This window comes from Salmo trutta, chromosome 15 (assembly GCF_901001165.1).
Source record: "Salmo trutta chromosome 15, fSalTru1.1, whole genome shotgun sequence".
In the NCBI taxonomy this organism is placed as follows: Eukaryota; Metazoa; Chordata; class Actinopteri; order Salmoniformes; family Salmonidae; genus Salmo; species Salmo trutta.
Window position 1 is genome coordinate 30,591,025 of NC_042971.1, and position 13,133 is coordinate 30,604,157.

At 42.1% G+C, this 13,133-nt stretch overlaps 1 protein-coding gene across 5 annotated transcripts in view; it reads right to left on the reverse strand.

The window, feature by feature from the left end:
* Nucleotides 1-1,348: 1,348 nt before the first annotated feature.
* Nucleotides 1,349-13,133, reverse strand: part of LOC115148794 (rab5 GDP/GTP exchange factor) — a 38,518-nt gene continuing 26,733 nt past the window's right edge. For 4 of the 5 annotated variants that reach the window (XM_029691023.1, XM_029691026.1, XM_029691025.1 and 1 more), the window contains 7 exons: nt 10,686-10,885; nt 8,819-8,985; nt 6,518-6,599; nt 3,755-3,887; nt 3,445-3,536; nt 3,000-3,256; nt 1,349-2,884 (listed from right to left, as the gene is read on the reverse strand). In XM_029691023.1, the coding sequence (XP_029546883.1) occupies nt 2,465-2,884; nt 3,000-3,256; nt 3,445-3,536; nt 3,755-3,887; nt 6,518-6,599; nt 8,819-8,985; nt 10,686-10,885 (1,351 nt within the window). In that variant the 3' untranslated portion in view covers nt 1,349-2,464. The other variant, XM_029691027.1, reaches the window with a different exon arrangement.

A 13,133-nucleotide genomic window follows, 5' to 3' on the forward strand; every position in this document is an offset into this window, starting at 1 on the left:
AAGGGCCACATATTTTAGCAAGCTTATTGATACGTTCTCACGTTTAGCTTAAGTAGTACAATTGCCTTTTAAAATTTTTTTTTTACAGCCAGATAATTTTGCACCATCAAAATCACAAAACAAATTAGAAATATAGCAGGTCGATTCTAGCCCAGCGGAAGATTGTTCTGGCAATTCTCACATAGGAACTTCATTGGGAGAAAGGACGTTTGACATGCTTTTTACATTTGTATCGCAAAACATTTTTGAGAAAATCATGACGAAAGTGTACATTTTAGGCCCTTTTTATACCTATTCATTCCTCCTGTAAGACCCTATGATCTGTGAACAGTACATGATACAGACAACATCTTGGTGTCATTATACTCCTTACAGTGTGATCCAGTATATGGAGTATGTCTAGATTCTGAAATACACATTTTCACATCTATTTATTAAACATGAAAAAATATATCTCAAAACTCGCCTTTTGATTTGTCTTATTTATAAACATATTGTTTGTAACAATACACTCTTCAAACACATCACATTTCCAGAGTGACTCTCTGCTACTGTTAAAAAAAGTATACATTTTCTACATAGAAATTGACATTATAGGTCATTAACCAATCACATCCCTCCTTTAGGCTTGCACATTTAGCAAATCACCAAAAGATGGAGTTCCCTTTAAATCCATTTTTCCTCATTCACTATGTTGGTGGTGCTCATAAAATGTATTATTACTTCAGAATTAGCAGAGCGCCCACTCTAGAAATATAATATACTTGTAGAGTATATTGTTCCAAACAATATGTCTTCAAATGAACACAATCAAAAAGGGTAGTTTTGAGATATTTATAATAGTATTTGTAATGTTGAATAAATTCATGTGAACATTTGTATTTCAGAATCTAGACATACTCCATATTTGAGAGCATGCTATAAGGAGTATAATGACACCAAGATGTCTGTATCATGTACTGTTCACAGATCATAGGGTCTTACAGGAGGCATGTATAGGTATAAAGAGGGCCTAAAATGGCCACTTTCACCATGATAAAAAAATGGTTTGTGATAGATGTAAAAAGCTTGTTAAACATCCTTCCTATCAATGAAGTTACTATGTGAAAATTGCCAGAACAACCACATTAACAATATTTTCTGCTTCCGCTGACTTGGAATCGCCCAGCAGCAGTGCACCAAGGAAACAATTAAAAAGTATTTGTTCAAGTTACAAATGAATTGAGGAGTGTTATGTGCTCTGCCTCCCATAATACCATAGGTAGTAATCGTTTATCCAACATTAACGTGTTAAAAAGATAACAATATTATTGGGGGGCAGTGTAAGAAGTTATCTCCAACTAATACATTATGTACCTGGGAGAAGAAATTCCCTTTTAATACATTGTTCATTTAGGAACATACAGGATAATTTCCCTATTGTAGTACACAGCATCAGCGCCATGGTTCAACTATCAAAAAAAAGAAAGTCTATAACAAGAAGCATGCTTCTGCATTACTATGCCTCATGGGCATCCTACATGAGTAGTAACAGGAGTTTTCCTGGTCAGATCACATCATCAGGAAAAAGGTCCTTTAATACATACAGTAAGGGCTCTTGGCCATACTGACACATAGTTGAGATATAAAATTAACGAGAGAAGTTAAAGTACCTTACCTACCTAATTCATACTTTTCTGATTAAGCGCTCTATATTACCATTACAAATATTAGTTGAGACCACACATTGGGGCATAATCACATAAGAACCAGCTTAAGACCTTTGGTTTTGGATGAAACACATCCCTTTTTCCCCCCATTGCGCACAATTAGCCTGCACCCTGGTCCCTTGCTGGAGACTCAAGAAGGCTAGGAGCAAAGCACATGCAGGCAGAGTATACAATTCTGCAGAGTGCATACTGCAAGATGCAGAAGTCAGCGTTTCCCAAATTCAGCAGCAGCCATCTAAAAATACATACCCCTTTCCTCGGCATTACAAGCTGGAGAAGTAATCTTACAGTATCAAGATGTGCCATCTGGGTCTGTGCAGCGGGGGTGTAGAGGAGTACAGACTAGGGCCGAATGCCAACTCCGCCATACATAGTGTGAGGCCATCTGATCTGAAGAGGTCTGGTCTAAAAGGAGTGTGTATGCAGGAGCATTGTTTTGGCTTGGCTCCATTTCAGTCCCTAAACTCTTTTCCTCAAACTTAGTCCATCCTTTTGATCTATTAATGCTTAATTTAACCAGGCTGAGATAGTAAGATCTGTGAATGCTATCAGGAAAGGGTCTAGGGGTCATAATGGACCAAAGCCTACTTGGCTTACAGTATGTGAGAATGTTTAAAAGCGTAGCAGTGGAGACAGGAGGGGGCTGTCACTTCCTGAACCTCACCAAAGTGAAGAGCCAATGACGTCTCAAGACATTAGAGAGGCGCAGTCATTTGTTCAAGAAGCCCTTTGTTGCCTCCGATTCTGCAGAGACATTACCCAGCAAACACCTGGGGCGTCAGTGGTGGCGGCAGCCGGTCGTTTTCCACGTTGTCTGAGTCAATGGCGGAGGGGGCGGGCAGGCGGATCTCCAGCGGGTACTTCTCCAGTATCTCCTGCACCTCTCGCTCCACACTCTCCTGCCAGGTGATCAGGTCTCTCTGCAGGCTCTGCACCCCCTCCAGAACCCTGTCTTGTCGGCTCCCCAGGCCAGACAGGAGGTCCAGGTTCTGGTAGACCTGGGACAGGGCGGGACTGGAGGCGGCAGAACCAGTAGGAGGGTCCACCTGGGGCCAGCCGCCGTCTGCCTCAGGCCTGCGAGGAGAGGTCTGGCCCGACATGTAGCGCTCAAAGTCCTCGGGGTCCAAGTTGAGAGACTGGGCGTCCAGTTTCTCGATGAAGGCAACTGCACAGCACTAAACAGAGAGAGGACACATGAGGTGAGCTTTGAACAAAAAGTGTGGGTGCTTGGTTCTCATCAACTTGGTGTGGGCATGAGGGAGTGGTGTGCGGTGGCACAGAGACAGGTACCAGGTTAGTGAAGTAGTATCCGTCCTCTCCAGTCATGAGCCTGCTGGGGTTGCAGAAGCGGGTGATGTACTGGATGTTGGACTGCAGGCGTGGAGGGTTGGCCTTCAGCACGATGTAGATCAGGGTGGGCAGGAAGTCGTCGGCCGAGGCTGGCTCGCTCTTTGTGATCTTGATGGCGCTGAAGATGTGCTTGCTGCAGCGCGTGATGCATGCTAGCTTGTCCCGGGGTACCCGCTTGGAGTCCATCTCGATGACATCTGTGACGCGACACACACAATTCACAATCCTGTCCACACTAACAAGATTTCATTAACAAAGTTTATGAATGTTTGTACAACCGACTTACAGCAAACTAAAGGCAACACCCTGCAGTGTCCTCGAACCACACTACCCATGTTTTGGTTGAGTCCTAATGGTGTCCAGTGTAACACCATCCATAACTCACCTGTTATGGCTTTGACCACATTGTCTGAAACCTCTGGGATCTCCTCATCCACTGGCACACAAAGCATCTGAATGTCCACCCAGTGTAACGCCCTGTACAACACAGAGCCGTGGGTGAGAGAGACGCCTACAGTGACTAACACCCACCGTGCCACCAACACCCACAGAGACAGACACGCAAAAGGAGCATTACCACCCACAGTGATATAGTCACATAATTGCATGCATCTCTCTGTCCACAGTGGCAAATATCCCAACACACAAACACAGATTAAACTGCCTGTCCTCAGACAGGATATGGTAGTCCTTACCGTATCCGGTTCTGAGTGGCCAGGTCTTTCTCCTCATCATCTGTGGTCTCGGGGCAGAAGACACTCTTATACAGGCGTGTCATAATGTACTTCTCCACCTCATCCATCACTCGCTCCACACGCTCTGAAGAGCCTGGAGGGAAAAGACACCCCATGAGGCTTTACTTTAGTCTTCATTACATCTAGCTTACATATAAAACATTTACAGTTGATACTGTGGTAATGTTATTAGCTTTATGCCTATGTAGCACACAGAGTGAGGAACAGATGAGTCATGCAAACATTCTACACATCAAATAATCTATTGTGTCTAAAGGCCTGACATCTCACAAAAACGTTTCCCAAATCAGTCAATGAGGACCAAGATATAGGACTTTAGCCTTTGATATGAGAGAAAGGATTTAGAGTCAACAGGCTTATCAGTCATTCCTTTTGTCCTCACTGGCCTCTTGGTGAAGTGCTTAGACATCACTTGTATTAGTGTCAGAGGCATAGGCAGAAATTGCTATGTGGCTGGGCCAACATTTTCTAGCAAAAATACCCAGACATCAGTGGTGTAGTCATGGATAAGAGCGTCTGCTAAATGACTAAAATGTTTAAAAAAAAATGTGTATGGAGAAGTAGGCATATTCAAATTTTGACAAGAACTTCCCAAACGGTCTGCCTGGCAAATGAAAAGTGCCCTGTGTGAAAAATTCTATGAGAAACAGATGTAGGCTACTCAGTGACCTAAAAGCATGGCAATGTGAAACACATCAACCATCATATCCAGAATTAAATAATAGGCCTAGCCCTTATGGCTGATATGTTAAGCAAAGGGACCAGATAAGGATGGAGGTAAGAAATGGAACATATTTCTGTGGTGGTGCGTTACATGAGAACGGGATGAGGAGTTCCTACACTTCACAGTAGCTGAAGGCTTGGATACTAGTCGCTGCTGATTAATCTCTGTATTCTGCATTTTGCTAGAGGAGATTTATGTGTTACAAAAAAAGGGTTAGGCTACATTCAATTCCACACACCATGGTTTCCACATACAGTGCATTTGGAAAGTATTCAGACCACTTCTTTTTTTCCGCATTTTGTTATGGTTTCACACTCGCACTTTTCAAACCCATATTATATGTGTGTAGGCAACTTTGTGCATGATTTCTCTATTGTACTACATAATTGATACCCCGTAAAACTCCACTACACTACTTTGGATACGCATCAGTGGGGATTAAGAAGTGAGTATACGTAATGACCACTGAAAAAAAGTGGGTATAACCTCCATTACCAGACATATTTAAGTGAAAATTTGTGCAAACACAGGATGTGACCAAAAAACACAAATTTTCCTTGACAAACAAGCCCGTTATTATTGCCAAGTAGATAGAGCTAGCAACCAACTACACAACACCGCTGACAAAACAGGCTGACTCTCAAGAGTCCGACAGTAAACAAATATATTGAAATACACAACGTCTATTGCCTACATATCCCGAGAGAGAGCAAAAGAGAGCGAGAAATTCTAAAGCAGCAGACAATTGCAGTGATAAAATGTTAAATTATAGGCCTACTGTCAAAAAATACAGATATTGGATGAAGTGTTCAGTCCGACTATCCAACCTTATGAAATAATCAAAATATCAGATCAACCACTCCCACTCAAAGGAACGATCTACAGTACAGGCAGAACAGGTGGATTCAGGACCATAGTCAGCACATCATCCGGACACCAGCTCTGCACTGGATTGGAATTCCAAACCAACGTTGAAATGTGCAGACTGACTGAAATTAGTGCACTTGCATACCATCTGTATACTTAAGTAAAACATTTGAAAATGTGCATATATTAACATGGGTTTGAATGACAGACAAGAGTGCTTTAGCAGTAGCTAATAGGGATCCTAATAAAATAATTATAAACTGGGTGGTTCCAGCCCAGAATGCTGGTTGGCTGACAGCCGTGGTATACGAGACTGTATATCATGGGTATGACAAAACATTTGTTTTTACTGCTCTAGTAACCAGTTAATAATAGCAATAAGGCACCTCCTGGGGTTGGTGGTATATGGCCAATATACCACAGCTAATGGCTGTATCCAGGCACTCGTAACTAAGAACAGTCCTTAGCCGTGGTATACTGGCCATATACCACACCCCCTTGGGCATTACTGCATAAATAACCCAGCACAATAATAGTAACTCTTGAACCATTCAAGCCAGACACCAAACCAACTTTCACATGTTCAGGCTATTGTATCCAAGCTTGCAAGCCCACACTTCAGGAAATGTACTTTTCTAGTTACAGTAGTAGTTACAGCGGTTCCAAGGCACTGCATCTCAGTGCTAGAAGCGTCACTACAGACCCTGGTTCGATTCCAGGCTGTATCACAACCGGCCGTGATTGGGAGACCCATAGGGCGGCGCACAATTGGCCCAGCGTCATCTGGGTTAGGGTTTGGCCGGGGTAGGCCGTCATTGTAAATAAGACTGTGTTCTTAACTGACTTGCCTAGTTAAATAAAGGTTAAATCAGTAGATATTTCTACTTGCAAATAAAACCAAAAGGCATTTTGTAAGCCGAAAAGACCAACAGAACACTTTATTGTGCACTAGAACACAGTTAGTTGAAACACATTGGGACTCCGTTTAGTCCATTTTTGTGAATCTAACGAATGCATTGTATTTACATTTTTGTGATGCATTTTGTACAGTGCAAGTTGTTGTATCCTTTTTGGCTGGTTGAGTCATCATTCTTAATGTTGTTTCAACCTACCTTTAAAATGAGTCATGAGGCGGTCGGACAAATTCTGGTAGAAGTCTTGGACACACTCAGACAGCTCGTCAGCACTCAAGTCCTGAAAAATCAAACGTCATCCCAGGTATTTGTCAATCAATGTCTGGACGATATGAGAGGAACTACATACCATAACAACCAAACAAACAAAATTGCATGTTCCAGACAAAATGTGTGACAGCTTGAAATAACTTTTTAACCTCATCACAACAGCTCTGTTTTTTTCTCTATTTATATAATTTAATTACATTTCTACAAAAGATATACCATAAAAAAAGAGCTTTATTCTGAAGGATATTATAAAAGACATTGTCCTGTAAAACTATGTACAACACAACTACCGATCGTGAGAGGCTACTACAGCCACAATACATTCTTGTCTAGCCAATAAAAACCAATAACTTTTTGAAACGACAAAACCTTGGAGTGTTTTCCCATACCCACACAGTTTATTGCAAAGTTTCAGCTGGATCAAGACCTTCTGTTTGAAATGTTGTCATAATTTGCACACAAGCATAAATTGTGCATGTACAGTTGAAGTCGGAAGTTTACATAAACAAGTTTTAATGACTCCAACCTCAGTGTTTCAACCACTCCATAAATTTCTTGTTAACAAACTATAGTTTTGGCAAGTAGGTTAGGACATCTCTGTGCATGACAAGTCATTTTTCCAACAATTGTTTACAGACGGATTATTTAACTTATAATTCACTATCACAATTCCATTGGGTTAGAAGTTTACATACACTAAGTTGAGTGTGCCTTTAAACAGCTTGGAAAATACCAGAAAATGATGTCATGGCTTTAGAAGTTTCTGATAGGCTAACTGACATAATTTGAGTCAATTGGAGGTGTACCTGTGGATGTATTTCAAGGCCTACCTTCAAACTCAGTGCCTCTTTGCTTGACATCATTGGAAAATCAAAAGAAATCAGCCAAGACCTCAGGAAAAAAAATTGTAGACCTCCACAAGTCTGGTTCATCCTGAAGGTACCACGTTCATCTGTGCAAACAATAGTACGCAAGCATAAACACCATGGGACCACGCAGCCGTCATACCGCTCAAGAAGGAGACGTGTTCTGTCTCCTAGAGATGAACGTACTCTGGTGCGAAAAGTGCAAATCAATCCCAGAACAACAGCAAAGGACCTTGTGAAGATTCTGGAGGAAACAGGTACCAAAGCATCTATATCCGCAGTAAAACGAGTCCTATATCGACATAACCTGAAAGGCCACTCAACAAGGAAGAAGCCATTGCTCCAAAACCACCATAAAGAAAACAGACAACAGTTTGCAACTGCACATGGGGATAAAGATCGTACTTTTTGGAGAAATGTCCTCTGGTCTGATGAAACAAAAATAGAACTGTTTGGCCATAATGACCATTGTTATGTTTGGAGGAAAAAGGGGGAGGTTTGCAAGCCGAAGAACACCATCCCAAACGTGAAGCACGGGGGTGGCAGCATCATGTTGTGGGGGTGCTTTGCTGCAGGAGGGACTGGTGCACTTCACAAAATAGATGGCATCATGAGGGAGGAAAATGGTGGATATATTAAAGCAACATCTCAATAGATGGCATCATGAGGAAGGAAAATGATGTGGATATATTGAAGCAACATCTCAAGACATCAGTCAGGAAGTTAAAGCTTGGTCGCAAATGGGTCTTGCAAATGGTCAATGACTCCAAGCATACTTCCAAAGTTGTGGCAAAATGGCTTAAGGACAACAAAGTCAAGGTATTGGAGTGGCCATCACAAAGCCCTGACTTCAATCCTATAGAAAATCTGTGGGCAGAACTGAAAAAGCCTGTGCGAGCAAGGAGGCCTACAAACCTGACTCAGTTACACCAGCTCTGTCAGGAGGAATGGGCCAAAATTCACCCAACTTATTGTGGGAAGCTTGTGGAAGGCTACCTGAAACGTTTGACCCAAGTTAAGCAATTTAAAAAGCAATGCTATCAAATACACTCAATTAGTATGTAAACTTCTGACCCACTGGGAATGTGATGAAAGAAATAAAAGCTGAAATAAATAATTCTCTACTATTATTCAGACATTTCACATTCTTAAAATAAAAAGTGGTGATCATAACTGACCTAAGACAGGGAATTGTTACTAGGATTAAATATCAGGAATTGTGTAAAACTGAGTTTAAATCTATTTGGCTAAGGTGTATGTAAACTTCCGACTTCAACTGTATATCTATTCCTTTCAGATATCGTTTTGTACCCTGCACGTTTAAAAATCAATGAATGAGCATTCAGACTCGTTTTCAACTGACCTTTTTGTTGGCCATGATCTCGATGAAGGCTCGGCTCTGCTTGTGGACCTCACGGCCGGGCTTATGCAGGGTCTTCAGGAAGTCCACAAAGTCTCTGGAGACGCGGTCTGTCTCAATGCTTGACTGGCGGCTGATGGAGGGGCTGGGGGTCTTGCCCTCCTGGTTCTCTGATGGGGGGGGGACACACCATGACATGTGTTACTCTTAATGTTACGCCATACCTTCCTCTTCATGGTTGCCCTCGCTAACTGACTGAGCCTCAGGTAAAGAAGGTAAACTGTCAGAAGTGTGCATCTTTACATAAGAGCTGAGGTCAGGAAAACAGACTCAAATATGAAAATCAGCAAAACAGTATTGTGTCACAACTACAAATAAACAGATACTTTAGAACTGCTTTTGCTGATGGTTGTAAGAACACATTGTTGGCAGTTTCAGGGACACAGTCAGTTTTGTCATCTATTCTGTAGAAGTGTATCTACAACTACAGAGAGAATGACAGACACCCACCTCTGAGTCTTGCCACCAGTGCTGCCAGTATAATGACCATACGCAAGAGGAGGACAATGAGATAATGAACTTTATGAGCAACATGAAAAAGGGACTCTTGTTGAACACACACACACACACACACACACTACACATCAAACAAACTCAAAACCAACCGGAGCAGCGGAGTCAGTTTGATGGACAGGTCTTTCAGCCAATCAGACTGAGCGGGTGCTACTATGGTGAGACTATTGGTACATCTTAATGCTACCTGGTTGGAGGGTAATTATAAGTCGACTACACTAGTTAAGGCCTTATGGTTTCCTAGTTGGTTTTAAATCTACAGGGATTAAAATGGGAGCGCTATCCAATGCAAAACTCCTCTCCAATGGTAGGAATGATTACCTTCGGTGGGAGAGCCCATTTCCCAAGGGGGAGTAAACATTCCTCTCCAGTCCCTGAGGCCTGTCAGCTTCTCCTCTCCCACAGTGGGGGCTGAGAATGAGATGGTAGGGCCAAGTGGGGCCGCAGGGCACGCGAAACAGGGATGAAGGGTACCAGAATGGCATACAAGAGAGAATGGGTACATGGGATTTGAGAGAGGTGGGTGAAGGTGGAATGGGTATGGAGAATAATGGACGATAATAAATTCATGAATTCATAGATCAACAAAACACTAGCGATGACAGAAGTGCGGAATGAGGGGATCAGACAAGAGGGAGGAGAAGGGTTGTTTGGTTTGGGACCATTGTGTTATGATGAGGGTATCAATGAGATAGAAGGGATTGGAAAGGATATGGAAAACGGTTAAAAACATGACCTAACACTAGAGAATGGTGCACAGCAGCTATTACTGCAAAGCAAAAGTGAAATGTGATGAGACAAAGTCACAATCTCGACGAGTGAGGCGTCAATGACAATCAACCATGATCCCCACACTGAGATTAGGCAGAGGGATAAGGCACCTCTTTGAATGAAGAAAAAAATATTGAAGTCTGCAATTGTTCTCAATGCCATTGCAATTGTTCTCAATGCCATTGTATAAATAGGAGCTAGGGGAGTTTGCCGAACAGTGAGGCTAATAGAGGGCATCACTAAATAACCCAGGCTATAATAGGCTGTTATGGGCTTGGTGGGCACAGAAGACCTTCAAATCACTAACATGCCCTGCTTTAGAGCCTCCGGGGATCACTTTCAAAGAAGTGAGCTGATGAGACAAGTACTAGGCTGATACGCTGGGATGGAAAGTGTGTGTGTGTGTGTGTGTGTGTGTGTCAGAAACTGCACTGGAGAAATGCCATTGGAGATAACTCAGGCTTTAATGTATCAAATGGAAAGCAGAACTGTCTTTGTTTTGTAGAGTCAGTCAGGCAGTCAGTACCTTTCTTGGGGGCTGTCCGTGACGAGGGACTAAAAAACTTCTTCACAGTGGTCACCTTGCGCGTCTTCTCATTGGTCTTCTTCTCCTCGAACTTGGAGAAGGGCGCCAGAGAGGCCTGGGGTGGCGCCTGGGGCTGAGACAGGGGCTGAGACTGGGCCCCCTGGATGCTGGCATAGGCAACCTCCTCCTCCCTCTGCAGCCTGAGGTAGACCAGGGGGAGCAACTGATGATTAGATTAACTTTAAGCTATTATTTTTAACTAACAAGACAAACCGCTGGTGTTTTGTTTTAATTACTGTGTCATAGGTGGCGCGTCCAACAGGCTAGGGAATAGGCACGTCTAATATGCTAAGCTTCCCCTAAATTAAATAGAATTTGCCAGAATTACAGTACCAGTCAAAAGTTCACACACCTACTCATTCCAGGGTTTCTTTATTTTTACTATTTTCTACATTGTAGAATAATAGTGAAGACATCAAAACTATGAAATAACACAAATGGAATCATGTAGTAACCAAAAAAAGTGTTATATTTGAGATTCTTCAAAGTAGCCACCCTTTTCCTTGATGACAGCTTTGTACACTCTTGGCATTCTCTCAACCAGCTTCATGAGGTAGTCACCGGGAATTTCAATTAACATGTGTGCCTTGTTAAAAGTTCATTTGTAGAATGTCTTTCCTTTTTAATGTGTTTGAGCCAATCAGTTGTGCTGTGACAAGGTAGGGGTGGTATACAGAAGACAGCCCTATTTGGTAAAAGACCAAGTCCATATTATGACAAGAACAGCTCAAATAAGCAAAGAAAAACAACAGTCCAACATTACTTTAAGACATGAAGGTCAGTCAATCCGGAACATTTCAAGAACTTTGAAAGTTCCTTCAAGTGCAGTCACAAAAACCATCAAGCACTGTTGAAACCGGCTCTCATGAGGACCGCCACAGGAAAGGAAAACCCAGAGTTACTTCTACTGCAGAGGATGAGTTCATTAGAGTTTACCAGCCTCAGAAATTGCAGCCCAAATAAATGCTTCAGGGTGCATGAATCAGGCCTTCATGGTCAAATTGCTACAAAGAAGCCACTACTAAAAGGACACCAATTAGAAGAAGAGACTTGCTTGGGCCAAGATACACGAGCAATGGACATTAGACTGGTGAAAATCTGTCCTTTGGTCTGAAGAGTCCAAATTTGAGATTTTTTGGTGAACAGATGATCTCCACATGTGTGGTTCCCACCGTGAAGCATGGAGGTGGTGTGATGGTGCTTTGCTGGTGACACTGATTTATTTAGAATTCAAAGCACACTTTGAATGCAACCATAGCATTCTCCAGTGATACGCCATCCCATCTGGTTTGCGCTTAGTGTAACTATCATTTGTTTTTCCAACAGGACAATGACCCAACACACCTCCAGGCTGTGTAAGGGCTCTCCAAGAAGGAGAGTGATGGAGTGCTTCATCAGATGACCTGGCCTCCACAAACCTGGCCTCAACCCAATTGAGATGGTTTGGGATGAGTTGGACCGCAGAGTGAAGGAAAAGCAGCCAACACGTGCTCAGCATGTGTGGGAACTCCTTAAAGACTATTGGAAAAGCATTCCAGGTGAAGCTGGTTGAGAGAATGCCAAGAGTGTGCAAAGCTGTTATCAAGGCAAAGGGTGGCTACTTTGAAGAATCTCAAATATATTTTGATTTGTTAAACACTTTTTTGGTTACTACATGATTCCATATGTGTTATTTCGTAGTTTTGATGTCTCCACTATTATTCTACAATGTAGAAAATAGTAAAAATAAGAACTCTGGAATGAGTAGGTGTCCAAACATTTGACTGGTACTGTATATTTTTTTAAACTTCAAAGAAATACTTAACAATATTGACGGTATTTAATAACCATCCCGTGACTATTTCCAAATATCCCGGTATATACAGTACACCGACCAAGCCTAATTGGCACTATAGCGGAGAATATCGGCCATATCTCCGGTGTAATGTTTTTTAGGACAATTTCCTCCTCCAAGCTAGATGGATGTCATAGCCTACAATATGTGTCTCCCCTTTTCATAAGCATCGATTAGATGGTTGCATACAAGACAAGGTCGTTTTTATTGACCTCAGTTTGTCAGTGTCAGCAGAGTAGTCTACCCTGTCATTTTTGTGGTATTAAACATTATGCTATTGTCTCCAGTCATGAAGAGTAAAGTGTCCTAAAACTGCATAAAATGTGTTTATAAAAAGGCAAAACATTTCTCGTATCCTCTTTAAAAATGGCCCTCTAGCTGGGTCTGAGCTCCGGATATGTGCAAAGAAAGGAGAAGAAAAGCATAACGGTATTTTTTGTGAACAGTGAGTCAGTTATATTATTAGCTTAACTAAATGACTATCCAATCTACTCATCACATTAGAAATAGTAGGCTATTTTACATTGGTCTGCAAATGTGATGATACAGTGCCT